The 15,183-nt window shown below is 44.2% G+C and overlaps 1 protein-coding gene across 4 annotated transcripts in view; it reads left to right on the top strand.

Moving 5' to 3' along the window:
* The window catches only part of ppp1r42 (protein phosphatase 1, regulatory subunit 42), a 152,047-nt gene that overhangs the window by 19,452 nt on the left and 117,412 nt on the right, over positions 1 to 15,183 (top strand). For all 4 annotated transcript variants that reach the window (XM_085993097.1, XM_085993095.1, XM_085993094.1 and 1 more), the window contains exons 3-5: positions 8,703 to 8,869; positions 10,240 to 10,378; positions 12,502 to 12,618. In XM_085993097.1, coding sequence (XP_085849223.1) covers positions 8,703 to 8,869; positions 10,240 to 10,378; positions 12,502 to 12,618 — 423 coding nt within the window. The remainder of the gene's footprint in view (positions 1 to 8,702; positions 8,870 to 10,239; positions 10,379 to 12,501; positions 12,619 to 15,183) is intronic.

Raw genomic sequence — 15,183 nt, 5'->3', positions numbered from 1 at the left:
TAGATTAAGTGAAAGGGCAAAACTGTGGCAAATGGATTTTAATATAGGCAAGACCTAAAAAGGATAGATCAGAGTACTTTCTAAATGGTGAACAGCTAAAAACAGTGGCAGTCCAAAGGGCTAGAAATTTGTTATAGCTAAGAAATGGGCAGTGTTTAGATTAAAAAAGGTTAAGCTGCGCCACCTAACAATCGTCTAGGATTTACGCAAAATTCATGCTAACTCCGCATTAAAATGTTTGTAGTCATGATTCTAGTCTAAAAACTCAAGTGTTACACTGAAAAGCTGGACCAATCTTGGGGGCAGTCTAATTGCGAGTCATGATTGCCACAGGCTTTTCCCACTACTTAAAAGGGAGGTTCATTGATGCTGCAGCACCTCATTGTCATTCTAATTGGGTCCCCAGCTGCCCCAACAACAAAGCAAACAACAGTCAGAAGACATCCGTAGCAACCATGGCAGAATGGAGACAGAGGGAGAGAGTCTGTAGGTTCTCCGATGAAGCTCTTCAGGCATTGGTTCGCGGTGGAGAGGAGGCGGGCGGTTCTATACCCGTCAACTGGCAGGAAGCCCCCGCCACAAGTTTGCCACACAATGTGGAGGGAGATAGCAGATCACGTCACGAGCAGCACTGTGGTCCCCAGGGCATCACTGTGGACCCCAGGACCCACACCCAGTGCAGGAAAAAATTTTAACGACCTCACACGGGTGGTCAGGGTGTGTGAAGGCTTTAGCAATTTGCCAGATACCACCATCTGTACCACAAGCTTCACACACTGCTCAGTGCATCACAACCCCAGCACTCTCGATAGCTTGGGCCTCAAGCTATTCACAATCTATATCAATAATTTGGATGAGGGGACCAAATGTAATATATCCAAGTTGCTGATGATACAAAGCTAGGAGGGAATGTAAGTTGTGAGGAGGATGCAAAGAGGCTTCAAGGGGATATAGGCAGGCTAAGTGAGTGGGCAAGAGCATAGCAAATTGAATGGAATGTGGAGAAATGTGAAGTTATCCATTTTGGTAGGAAAAATAGAAAAGCAGAGTAACATGCATGTACAGTAAGCAACTAAGAAAGCAAATGGTATGTTGGCCTTTATTGCAAGAGGATTTGAGTATAAGAGTAAAGACGTCTTGCTGCAATTATATAGGGCCCTGGTGAGACCACACCTGGAGTATTGTGTACAGTTTTGGTCTCCTTACCTAATGAAGAATATACTTGCCATACAGGGAGTGCAATGAAGGTTCACCAGACTAGTTCCTGGGATGGAGGGATTGTCCTATGAGGAGAGATTGAGTAGTCTAGGCCTATATTCTCTAGAGTTTAAAAGAATGAGAGGTGATCTCATTGAAACATACAAAATTCTTACAGGACTTGACAGAGTAGATGCAGGGAGGATGTTTCCCCTGACTGGGGAGCCTAGAACCAGGGGGTCACAGTCTTAGAATAAGGGGTCAGCCATTTAGGACTGAGATGAGGAGAAATTTCTTCACTCAGAGAGTGGTGAATCTTTGGAATTCTCTGCCCCAGAGGGTTGTGGAGACTCGGACATTGAGTATATTCAAGACAGAGATCGATAGATTTTTGGCAATTAAGGGATATGGAGATAGTGCAGGAAAGTGGAGTTGAGGTAGAAGATCAGCCATGATCTTATTGAATGGCGGAGCAGGCTCGAGGGGCCAAATGGACTACTCCACCTATTTCTTCTGTTCTCCCCCACCAACAATCTCTACCAATCAACGCTTGCACCTGGCACACAATGACAGCTATTCAACTATGGCAGGCACATCACCAAAACACATTGCACCACACTCACTGGCACACTTCCCTTGCTCTTGCAGGCTAAGATCGCTTACAATCGCTGGAAGCAGGAGCGGACAGGCGGGCATTGAAGAGCTGAGCTAGCTGGAGAGTCGAGTGCTGGAGATCATTGGGTGCCAGATCGTTGGCACCGTGATCACCGGCGACGTTGACCCCCTTGGGGACAACAATGGTATGTTCATTCCTTAATCCTTCTCACATCCCACTTCCCCCTCAGCACACAATCTTTTCTCACTTACAAGCTACTCATGCTGTGTGCATGCATTTCTGGCTTCCCTGCCCCCTGTCCTCACCATAACCCGACTCTTATGCCTTTCTGCTTTCAGATAATGAGCAAGCACCTGAGCAGCTTCTCCCTGAGGGCACCGTAGAGAGTGAGGCATGAGAAGTGGAGGAGGAAGAACACACTGCGTCACTGCATGTCTCACCCGCTGGCACCAGCTCAGATATTGGCACTACGCATTCTTTAGAGGCTGGTATAGTAGCGGGATCTGCATAGGGTGAGGCATCGGGGTCAAGTGGGCTGCAAGGCCAGTGGGAAAGAGTAGCTCCGAGGCCAGCTCCCCGGAGGGCGAGTTCACGCGTGAGTTCTGCTGCACAGGACTCTGATGAGGGCCTCGATGGGGAGGCATTTAGAAGAAGGGTGATGGGCATGCGCATGGAGATGATAGGTGCAATGGCAAGGGTGCCCGAGAACCTCTCAACAATGATAAGGAGCGTGGAGGAGACCACAAGAGTCTGTACACACCATGGAGCCCATCAGTTCCAGTCTGCAAAGGATAGTAGACTCCAAGAGAGACTGTGGCGACCCAGACCTGATGCTGCGTATGATGGCCGATCTGGCAGCTTCCATTGCAGCACAGGCAGATGCGACGCAACGTCTTAGTGCTGTAATGCAGTCACAAGCTCTGACTGCTGCCAGTGTGGCTGGGTCTACCACTGCCGACCGGGGCTTTCACAGTGTCGCAGCAGGCCAGCAATCTGTGCTCCAACAGATTGCTAGGGATGCTGAGGTGCTGTCCCGGGGGAGTGGCAGTGGGTCAGTGGAGCAGGAACATGCTGTCCTCTCTCAGGATGACTGCATTCCTGCTCCCACCACTGCCACTTTGCCATTGCCTTTGTTGCTGCCTGTCATCCAGCCAGCCCAGACTGCTGCTGCCCATGCTGAGGTGGTGCAGTTTACAGCCAGGTCTTCCAGGCCCAGAGCGGGTCGAGGGCATCCTGCAAGGCCATCTGAAGTCTCCTGCATGGACACTCAGCAGCCTTCCACCAGCCCTGCTGCAGCCACTGGACCAACACTTCGTAGGAGCACTAGAGTAGGCAAAGGCACAGTAACGAGAAGCACTAAGGGTGAATAGTTAATATTTTTGTTGTAAATATGTGTTCACTGATTATTGATAAATTTATTAATTGAGTTTGGATTCTTTTGTGGTGTGTCTCATTTCAGCTTTGCGCTGTTATATGGCCTTTGACAGGGATGGAATGATGGGGATGTGGTGAGCAACGGCGATCTGGGCTTTAATTCATTCGAACCACAGTCTGATGAGGCAGTCATGGACCGCCCTTCCGGAAGGCCGATTGAGTGGCTGCCTCCTCCCTTGCTCCTGTTCCTCATCCTCCTCCTTGTCTTCCTCATCCTCCTCATCCTCCTCCTCATCCTCCTCCTCCTCCTCTCCCTGTTCCTACTCCTGAGGTGGTCCCGCAATCCCTGGTGGCAAGGGCTGGGCCTTCATGATGGCCAAGTTGTGGAACATGCAGTAGACCACCACGAAATGGGACACCCGCTCAACTGAGTAGTGGAGGGCCCCTCCCGAGCGGTCAAGGCAGCGGAACCGTTGCTTGAGCACCCCGATGATCTGCTCGATGATGTTCCTGGTGGCAGCATAGCTCTCATTATATGAGTGCTGGGCAGGCGTATTGGGGTTGTGGAGGGGAGTCATGAGCCAGCTGGACAGCGAAAAGCCCTTGTCTCTAACCAGCCAGCTGCGAGCTTGACATGATGGCTGGAAGAGTGCTGGCACACTGGTTTGGCGCAGGATGAAGGCATAGTGGCTGCTGCCAGGATAGCGGGCATTGACATTGAGGATTCGCTGTCTGTGGTCGCACACCAACTGCACATTAAATGAGTGGTAGCCTTTGTGGTTACGGATTGTTATGTGGTGCCTGCAAAGCCACGTGTGTGCAGTTAATGGCGCCCTGTGCCATGGGAAAGCCCGCTATCCTGGGAAAGCCCGCTATCCTGGCAAAGCCACATGCACGCTCGTCCTGCTTCTCTCTGGTGATGGGGAAGGAAATGCAGTCCCTTCTACTGTAGAGGGCCTCTGTGACCTCCTGGATGTAGTAGTGGACGGCAAACTGCGAGATGTTAGCTATGTCTCCTGTTGCAGACTGGAAGGACCCGCTGGCGAAGATATTGTGGCCGACAGTGACAGTGACCTTGACTGCCACTGATAGAGCCGTGGTCGCCCTGATCTGTGGGTGGAGGTCTGGTGCAGGAGGTGTCAGAGTTCTGTGACCACCTCCTTGATGAAGCAGAGCTTTCTAATACACTGCTCCTCGCTTACTTGGTGGTAGGAGAAGCGCTCTCGCAATGCCCTCTGAGGGTAAGGCCTCCTGTTGAGAGCCCTGATGGCTCTCCTCCCTCTGGCTACATGTTCCAGTCTTTCTCGCTCACTCCGCCATAGATCCTGGAGTGCAAAGCCGACTGCCAGTACAGCGCCCGTTAATGTAACCAAGTGTAGCAGTTTGATTTTTTTAAAGGATAAATGTAGCTACTTTTTAGTTGCCACAACGCTCCTGATAATGAATGTTGAAATTATGGAATGAGACTGCTGCACTATGTGAAACTGACAAGGAAGCACTGAAACTCCACTAACCTACAGCTGCGACTCATTACTGATGATCCCTTTAAATAACGCCCCTGGAGCTGGCTTCCTGTTGCTTCACACCAGCTCTCCTTGTTGCTGTTTCGTCCAGGCGCTAAGGTAGGTGTCGACAATCAATTTTGCAGATTGGGCACTCAGTGAGCGTTGCACACTCACTGACATCACGATCCACCTGGCGTTGAGGCTCCCAGCAATAACTGTTAGCGGCGGCGCTGCATGGGGAGGGTTGGGATTTGGCGTGCGGCCCAGCGATAATGCTCTAGTGCCGATGCTAACAGGAGGCGCTAAGGTACCGAATTTTTCCCCCGTAGAGTCTAAACTAGGAAGTATGAATTAGAATTTTTAATGCAATGTAAAATCATGTACAGAAAGCAAAATAAAGAGAGGGAAAGAAAGATGGGATTAAGAGAGATAAAAGCAACAGAAAGAAAAAGTTAAAAAAAAATCACTTTTTAAAAATCTGCAGGAACAAGACTCCGCACTTGTAAAACTAAATTTTCAGTGCCAGAAAGGTTGTTTGGTAGTAATTAAGAGTTATCATGCTGTTAAAAATTCTCTTACACTTTTAATGCCGAATCTATCAGCGAGGTACCGGTGTCATGAACCTTGTGGAGGAGCAGGGCATCTCGGACAGCAACTTCCTGATTTCCACACATTTACTACACGTATGCAACAATAACAAATTGGATTTTAAGAATCCTGGAGTTTACAGCATCGAAGGAGGCCATTCAGCGTATTAACTATGTGTTTAGAATCATAGAATGTTACAGCACAGAAGGAGGCCATTCGATCCATCAAGTCTGTGCCGGGTCTTTTGAAGAGCAATCTAGTTAGTCCTACTCCTCCACTGTTTCCCCATATCCCTGCTATTTTTTCTCCTTCTAGTATTTATCCAATTCCCGTTTGAAAGCTACTATTGAATTTGTTTCCACCACCCTATCAGGCATTGCATTCCAAATCCTAACCACTTGTTGCATTAAAAAAAAGTTTTTCATCATGTCTCCTTTGGTTCTTTTTGTCAATCACCTTAAATCTATGCCCTCTGATTATCGACCCTTCAGCCATTGGAAACAGTTTCTCTATATCTACTCTATCTTAACCTTCTCTGCTCTAAGGAGAACAACCCCAGCTTCTCCAGTCTATTCATATAACTGTAATCCCTCATCCCTGGAACCATTCTAGTAAATCTCTTCTGTACCCTCTCCAAAGTCTTCACACGTCCTTCCTAATGTGAGGTGCCCAGAATTGGACACAATACTCTATCTGGGGCCAAACAAGTGTTTTATATAGGTTTGGCCGAACTTCCTGGCTTTTGTACTCTGTGCCTCTATTTATAAAGTCCAGGATCCCATATGCTTTATTAACAGCTTTGTTAGTCTGTCCTGCCACCTTAAAATATTTGTGCACAAACAACCCCAGGTCTCTCTGTTCTTGCACCCCCTTTAAAATTGCACCATTTAGCTCTCCTCATTCTTCCTACCAAAATGTATCGCCTCACACTGCGGTGAATTTCATCTGCCACGTGTCCGCCCATTCGATCAGCTTGTCTATGTCCTCTTGAAGTCTATTACTATATTCCTCACTGTTTACTATACTTCCAAGTTTTGTGTCATCTGCAAATTTCAAAATTGTGCTCTGTACCCCCAAGTCCAAGTCATTAATGTATATTGGACTACTCCTCAGAATCGGTTTCATTCTTGGACACACGAATCTCCATCAAAGACGGACACCTCAGCACTTCACTCTACCGCAAGCCCACAGACAACCTCAGGATGCTCCACTTCTCCAGCTTCCACCCTAACCACGTTAAAGAAGCCATCCCCTATGGACAAGCCCTGCGAATACACAGGATCTGCTCAGACGAGGAGGAACGCGATGGACACCTACAGATGCTGAAAGACGCCCTCATAAGAATGGGATATGACGCGCGACTAGTCAATCGACAGTTCCGACGGGCCACAGCAAAAAATTGCATAGACCTCCTCAGAAGACAAACATGGGACACAACCAACAGAGTACCCTTCGTCGTCCAGTACTTCCCCAGAGCGGAGAAACTACGCCATGTTCTTCGCAGCCTTCAACATGTCATCGATGACGACGAACACCTCGCTAAGGCCATCCCCACGCCTCCACTACTCGCCTTCGAACAGCCGCCTAACCTCAAACAGACCATTGTTCGCAGCAAACAACCCAGCTTTCAGGAGAACAGCGATCACGACACCACACAACCCTGCCACGGCAACCTCTGCAAGACATGCCAGATCATCAACACAGATACCATCATCACATGTGAGGACACCACCCACCAGGTACATGGTACATACTCATGTGACTCGGCCAACGTTGTCTACCTCATACGTTGCAGGAAAGGATGCCCCGGAGCATGGTACATCGGCGAGACCATGCAGACACTGCGACAACGGATGAACGGACACCGCACAACAATCACCAGGCAGGAGTGTTCCCTCCCAGTCGGAGAACACTTCAGCAGTCAAGGACATTCAGCCTCCGATCTTCGGGTAAGCATTCTCCAAGGCGGCCTTCGAGACACGCGACAACGCAAAATTGTAGAGCAGAAACTGATAGCCATGTTCCGCACTCATGAGGACGGCCTCAACCGGGATCTTGGGTTCATATCACGCTACATGTAACCCCACTTGATGTAGGGTCACCCAGACTCGAGTCGTCGTTGGCTTGTTCTCTCTACACAGATGCAGCCGGACCTGCTGTGATTTCCAGCAAAAAAAATGTTTTTTGTTTTTCATACAGACCCCAGCATCTGCAACATTTGACCCCTTGTGACTCCACCTCATTGTTCTTTGATGTAATGTTTTCCTGTTTGAACACCATTCACACCTTTGAATGCTGTGATTATCTCTCTGCCAAGGTGTGATAAATGGCAGTTCGAAAGATTACCTGTAATCATCTGGCATTATTCTCTGACTATATAAGCTGTGTCTTTATGCATCTCTCCACTTCACCTGACGAAGGAGCAGCGCTCCGAAAGCTTGTGATTTCAAATAAAACTGTTGGACTATAACCTGGTGTTGTGTGACTTCTTACATTTGTCCACCCCAGTCCAACACCGGCATCTCCACACTATATCAAAAACAGCAGTGGTCCTAGTACTGAACCCGGGGAACACCACTGTATACCAGTCCGAAAAACAGCCATTGTCCACAACTCTGTTTTCTATCCCTTAGCCAATTTTATATGCATGCTGCTACTGCCCCTTTTATCTCATGAACTTCAATTTTGCTAACTAGCCTGTTATGTGGTACTTCAACAAATGCCTTTTGAAAGTCCATATACACAACATCAACTGCACTGCCCTCATCCACCCTCTCTGCTATCTCATCAAAAAACTGAATTAAATTAGTCAAACACAATTTACTCTTCACAAATCCATGCCAGGTCTCCTTTATTATTCCATGCTTGTCCAAGTGGCTGTTAATTTTCTTTTGGAATACCGTTTTGAAAAGCTTCCCCGCTACTGACATTAAACTGACTGGCCTATAATTGCCAGGTTTATCCTTCAAGTACCACAACTTCATGCCCTTCGTGTATTTTAATGCCGAATCCCTCGGTGAGGTACCGGTGTAGCCAAGCTTGTGGAGGAGCAGGGCAACTTGGACAGCAATGTCCTAATTTCCGCATTTAACTGCGCATGTGTGGACACTTGCTGTCCGATTTACTCCCTAATAATGGTGAGCGCTGATAACCTTACCATAGTGCAACTTGTTGGAAGGCCAAGCTGCAATGATTTAGTTTTAAAGCACTAAAATGAATAATAATAGTACATATATAGTGTTAATATTCTCAGTAATTTAAGTATAACATACAGGAATACATATTTCTGCAGTTTTAATGTAACAAAAGTGTGCACATATGCAGATATTTAAAGCTGAAATGTTTTTAAAAGTGCATTAAAAAAATTACAGTTTTTTATGTTGTGTTTTTGTAAAATCATGTTTGCTATTTTTTTGTTTCAGGATGACCTCTCGGCATGCAAGAACCTGTCTGTCTTATATTTATATGACAACAACATCACACAGATTCATAATTTAGGTTTTGCCTTTAATCTCACCCATCTGTACCTGCAGAACAATGACATAACACACATTGCAAATCTTTCCTCGCTACGAAACCTCTCCAAATTGTAAGCCAATCCTAACATTTGTTTCTTTGACAAGACTGTTGAAAGAAAAAATATAATGAGAAAAATGGTTTGCACTGTTAAGCCAAATTGAGGAAGAATGAAAGAATTTGCATTTATATAGCGCCTTTTATGACCTCGGGATGTCCCGATTAATTACTTTTAAAGTACAGTCACTGTTGTAATGTCGGGAAACATTGAAGCCACAGCAAGTTCTCAGAAACAGCAATGAAATAAATAACCAGTTGAACTGTTTTAGTGGTGTTTGCTGAGGGATAAATGTTTGCCAAGACACCGGAAGAATTCCGCTCGTCTTCTTTGAATAATGCAATAGGATCTTTTACCTCCACCTGAAAGGACAGAAGGGACCTCAGTTTAATGTTTCATTTGAAATACGGTACCTCCAACAGTGTAGCACTCCCTTAGTGCTGCACTGGAGTGTCAACTGAGATTAAGTGCTCAGGTCCTGGATTATTGGCATCTGCACAATGAATATTTAAATATTTCATGGGGGGATTTGAACACAAGGATGATAATTTTTAATTTGTGCCGTTGTTTTATTGGGAGCCAATATAGGTCAGTGAGCACAGAGGTGATGGGTGAATGGGGCTTGGTGCGAGTTAGGATACGTGCAGCAGAGTTTGGGATGAGCTCAAGTTTTAAGGAGGGTGGAAGATGGGAGGCCAGGCAAGGGAGCATTGGAATAGTTGAGTTTGGAGGTAACTAAAGCATGGATGAGGGTTTCAGCAGCAGATGGGCTTAGACTGAGGCAGGGGCAGAGACAGTCAATATTAGGTGGAAGTAGACGGTCTTTGTGATGGAGAGAATATTGTGTTGGAAGCTCAGCTCTGGGTCAAATAGGATCCCGAGGTTGCCAACAGTCTGGTTCAGCCTGAGACAGTGGCCAGGGAGGGGGATGGAATCAGTGGCTAGAGAACGGAGATTATGGTGGGGGTCGAAGACCATGGCTTCGATCTTCACAATGTATATTTGGAGGAGATTTTGGCTGGAATCCAAGGCCGGATGTAGGGCAGGCAGTCTGATAACAGAGTCAGTGGAGAGGTCGAGAGAGGTGGTGGTGGTGAGGTAGAGCTGTGTATTGTCAACATACATGTGGAACCTGACATTTTGTCTTCAGATAATGTTGCTGAGGGGCAGCATGAAGATGAGAACTAGGAGGGTGTCAAAGATAGATCCTTGGGGGACTACAGAGATTATGATGTGGGGGCTGAAAACTTAAAGTTTATCTGTGGATAATTGTCTCTCTGACACTAGAGTACTGCATAGAGATGAGGCACTATCTACTGGGACAGCTGAGAATCCTCTTTATACAATATACTTTTTTACAGGGATATGTTTACTTTTACATGTAGGTATCTAGGTGGCAATTGCATTTCTGTAGTGGAAGAGCTAGAGGGATTAACAGAGCTCCGGGAGTTACATCTAGAGAATCAGCGCCTTCCACTTGGGGAGAAGCTACTCTTTGATCCTAGGACTCTCCAATCTCTAAAGGTAAATAATTGTTGCAGTTACATTTGATTTTAGCTTTCTTAGGTTTGATACAAATCTCTGATATTGTTTGACTATGTGGTTTAAAGAATATCTTTTCACGTGGTAGAAATCAAAATAAAAACTCATTAAAAATATGGTATCTGTTCTCCTTTTTCTGGTCAAATAATCTTCATGCACCATCCAGAATCAAGAGAGCAAGCTGTGGAACTGTTCTCACAGCTCTGCCAGATAATCAACCTATCTCCATAGTGGCACTCATGATATCAGGAATATGCTATGTGGTGAATATTGAATGCAAACCCAAGTCTTACCATGGTGCGGTGCATAGAGCTGCCAAACTAAAATTGTGATTTTAAAAAAAATCTAATTTTCACATGTTAAAGGAAAAAGTGAATTTAGTTGAAAGGAAACACTTTTATTTCTAAAATAAAAACAAGAAATGCTGGAAACACAGCAGGTCAGGCAGTATCTATGACGTGAGAACAAGTTAACGTTTCAGGGCAATCTTTCAGTAATTTTTTTCCCCTTTTATCTATATATACAGTGATAATTATCACTAAAGTATTGCTTACTCAAGATGTCCTGTGCAAATAATTTGTCTAACATTATTACATTTTCTTCTGCTGAGAAGGCCATGTTGAGGTGTGGAGTACTTGTCTTCAGAATTTGCTTGGTTTGCGTAAACATATAATTTGGGAAGACAATCACTGTTAAATTACAGCAACTTCTTTGGAGAGATACTCCTTATAGTTTCATGTGATATTTGGGTTAGAGATTTTTAATATGGAAGTGTCAAAAAGTTTGTAACCTTTGGTCAGAGGTGTTTGTGATGCTGGAATGAGTAGCTGCAAATTGGATTCCCCAGTGTTCTGCTCTGACATTTCCAGGTGACCACTGGTCTTTATAGGCCTGCCACAAGGTTTGATTTGTTCCTGCTGCTCTGAACTTTTGCTTGTAAAACTTATGTCATGGACGAATCAGAGAGATGATGATGTCATAATTTGCTGGTAACTCCTCCAGGACATATCGACATTTGAGAGAAATAAATTCTTATCCTGCTATTTTTGTATGTTATTTCCCCCCAGTACAGTACCTTTTGTCATTTCATACAGGATACCATTCCCTAAATGAAAATCCTGCAGGTGACCTGTTGCCACATCTCTAATTGTTCCACTTTAATCTTTAGGAATTATGTGAAAGCAGCATGGGTTGACTCCATTTCCAGTTTCGTATTTCTCAATCTGAGGAAGTGTATCACTCAAATTGACACTGCAGTCATGGTGTCATCATAAGGATCAATTGAGATGGGGGATATCATGATGGAGCGTTCCATGTCCTACTATTCTGTATTGGCGCACCAGCATGGTTTACCATTGAGCCACCTTGTATATTTTTTTTAATGAAAAGGAACAATTATTGGATTATGACATTAATTGCATTATTTTCTGGAAATTCTGTGTGAATTATTGCTTGTAATTACATCAGTATCAGCCACAACACCCACCATTGATGAACGAAGATTGATTAAAATTGCCTTTACCAATGCCAGAGAATATAGGGATAATTATATGAAATTACGCTCCCCTGATGAAGCCTCACCTGCCAGGAGTGAATATTGGGACTTCATGTGCGCGCTTCACATAATTTTCTGTCCATTGAGATTAATAGATTAAGATCTGATGGCGAACCCAGTGGGCAATACTGCACAGTGGGCGTGTGATTTTGTAAATATACTCCATTTATATATAATTTTTTTAAATTGATAAATGGGAGTGATTTCCTGACTGTTTTTTAGGAGTTACCAGCAATATTTATAAAAAAATTTTAGGCTTCACTCTCATAGTCCACTATATGACCTGTATACTTGTAATCAGTCTCGGTTATCCATTATTCTCTATGAAATGCTCATCATAAAATCATTAATATTAATTTTATTGTACTGACCTACATTGACAAGTACTATGACAATTATTGCAAATTGAAGTAGGATACTAACTGTGGAAGTCCTATTGGCTTGACTTATGCAGCATTAAATATAGAAAATAGGAGAAAAATAAGAGTAAATGGGGAACTTTTATAAAAAAATTAATGAATCTACAGCGTAATTATTTTTATTTATACAGAAATCCTTGTGTGTTTTGAACATCAAGAAGAATAATATTGATGAGATTAAAGAATTGGCTTGCCTTGGAAACCTGAATCAGTTTATGGCAGAAGACAATCAGATTCGAGATATAAAGGTAATCTTAATTTAAAAACAAGAAAAATCTTAAAGCAAGTCTCCATATGCCATGCTTCGTTCATAGCTGCAGAGGTGGGCAGGCAACCTGCCATCAGACCTCTGCTAATACTGTTGCCTTTCCGTCTTTCAAATGAGACATTAAACCGAGGCTCCATCTGTAGACATAAAAGATCCCATGACACTTTTTGAAGAAAAGGAGGGGAGTTCTTCCTGGTATTCTGGCGAACATTTACCTCTCAACCAATATCACTAAAACAGATTATCTGGTCATTATCTCATTGCTGTTTGTGTGGCTTTGCTGTACGCAAATTGGCTGCTGCATTTCCTACATGTCAAAAGTACTTCATTGGTTGTAAAGTCCAATTTGTTGGATGCCTTGAGGTTGTGAAAGGCGCTATATAAATGCAAGGCTTTCTTTTTTTCCTATTCTTTGCGAATGAAAGTGGTTGCATGCACCTTTTTAAAAAATCTGTTACGAACATACGAAAATGATGGGCAGGAAAAGAACAGCTGGTCCGTCAAGACTACCCCACACTCATTATGGCTGTAGCATCAGGACCAAATACTTACTAATCTCCTCGTCCAAACACCCCCCTCCCTCCCCACAGCCATGTAATCTCCTGAGAGAGGCAAAAAAGCCAGAGAAAAACCTAGGATCGCTGGAGATCAAAACCAGTCCAGGAGATCGCATGGACCATGTGTTATCTGTAAAACCACTTAACCTTCTATACGATGCGATCTTTGTTCCAGTCAAGAACCGGTCCAGCTCCCTCTTGAAGGCATGCAGGGAGTCAGCACCGCACCAGCCGGCAATGCATTCCAGAGGCTCGCTACTCTCTGGGAAAAGAAGAGCCACCTAACATCCAGTCTATTCCTTCTCTTGTATAGTACAAATGCGTGTCCCCATGTCCTCCCCAATATGTTCCTGGTATGTAGGTGTTGCTGATAGGGCACATTTATTGTTAATTCCTAGTTACCTTGCTTGTACAGCAAAGTGGTTTGCTAGGCCATTTCAGAGAGTATTGAGTCAACCATTTTGAAGAAAGTCACTTATAGGTCAGACTAGGTAAGGGTTGCAGGTTTGCTTCCCTGAAGGAGGACATTAGTGAATCAGTTGGGTTTTTATGGCAATCCCATAGCTTTTATTGTTATTTTATTTCTGGTGTCAGCCAACAAATTACTAATTTTATTTAATTTAATTTCACTACTTCCAATGGTGGGATTTGAACTACCTATGGTAGTCCAGTACCAAAGCACTACACTACTGTATCAGAACAGAATGACTCCCTTCCTCACTGTGGGCATGCAACTAATGTCTATGGTGGGACAATTACAACAACAACTTGCACTTTTATAATGGCTCTGAATTTGCGGTCGGAGGCTTCCCGTGGGAGGATGCCTCCGACCAGCAAAAAATCTACGATGATCCCGGAGGTTCGGACACTTGCGCTCCTGGGCCTCTATGCGTAGGCCTGTGCAGAGGCCCACGTATTCCAGAGGTGCATGCAGTTTGCAAGCGCCCTGGAATCACGTGGGCCAACCCAACCAATGAAAGAAAGGGATCTCCATTCATACTTATGAGGATTCCGTATGTACGGAACCTCCATAAGCATGAATGGGAATACCCCCAAAAATACACGTACACTTCAAATACATTAAAAAAAAAATCACATTTAAAATGAATCAAAATGGCATTTTAATTAAATATTTAAAACAAAATTTTAATTTTTTGAAAAATAAATTTACATATTTTAAAGGGGCTAAAAATAACCGTACCTTATTTCACAGGTTTTTAAATGTATAAATTATTGAAATTTTTTTTTTTTTCTGTTCTTTAAAAGTCTTACGTTGGTAAAAGCGTAAGAATTTCACAGGCATTCGCTGGGCAGAACTCTCTGCCCGGGGATGCCTTTTTCCTGGGGATGCGGATGATCTGTCAAGAAGATTCTTGACAGATCGCAAGTTCCGGGTTTTAGTGCATGCGCGTCGCATGCCTAAACCTGGAACTTGCGCGGCCCCTACGGGCATGTACGCACCCACAGGGGCAGCAAATGATGGTCCTATAGCTTTAATGTAGAAAGACGTCCGATAGTGCTGCAGAGAGGCATAAATTATTGGGAACAAGATGTTGGTACTTATTGCCATTACTGCCCTGTACTGACTGTAGAATGAGGTTGATCTGCAGAGACTTCAAATTTTCCTTTATTTTGGAGCAGATCTTTCTTTTTATCTCCTGTGTCAGCAAAGTACAGGCTGTCATCTGTCTTTTCAGACACAAGACCACCAAGCCTCATAGTAAAGTGCTTCATCCTGATCTTTTTTTCTCTACTTTGCCAAGAGAAATAGCAGAGGAATAGTGGTCATAAATCTGCATCCTAGCACTGTATTTGCAGTTTCATTGATTTCTAAATTTATGTCTTTCATTCATTTTTACTCTGTGTAAAATAAAAAATCAGCTCATTTTCACAATTGAAATAATCGAAAATCTGCAATACAATTTGTGCATCAAGATTCTGTTGTGTCTAAAGACTTGCTTTTATAGCAGTAAAATGTAGTCCATGTT

Source organism: Somniosus microcephalus, chromosome 7 (assembly GCF_052327205.1).
Source record: "Somniosus microcephalus isolate GS21.2 chromosome 7, FLI_Smic_1.0, whole genome shotgun sequence".
In the NCBI taxonomy this organism is placed as follows: Eukaryota; Metazoa; Chordata; class Chondrichthyes; order Squaliformes; family Somniosidae; genus Somniosus; species Somniosus microcephalus.
Note: the sequence above shows the minus strand (reverse complement) of the source record. Positions and strands in the feature narration are given on the sequence as shown.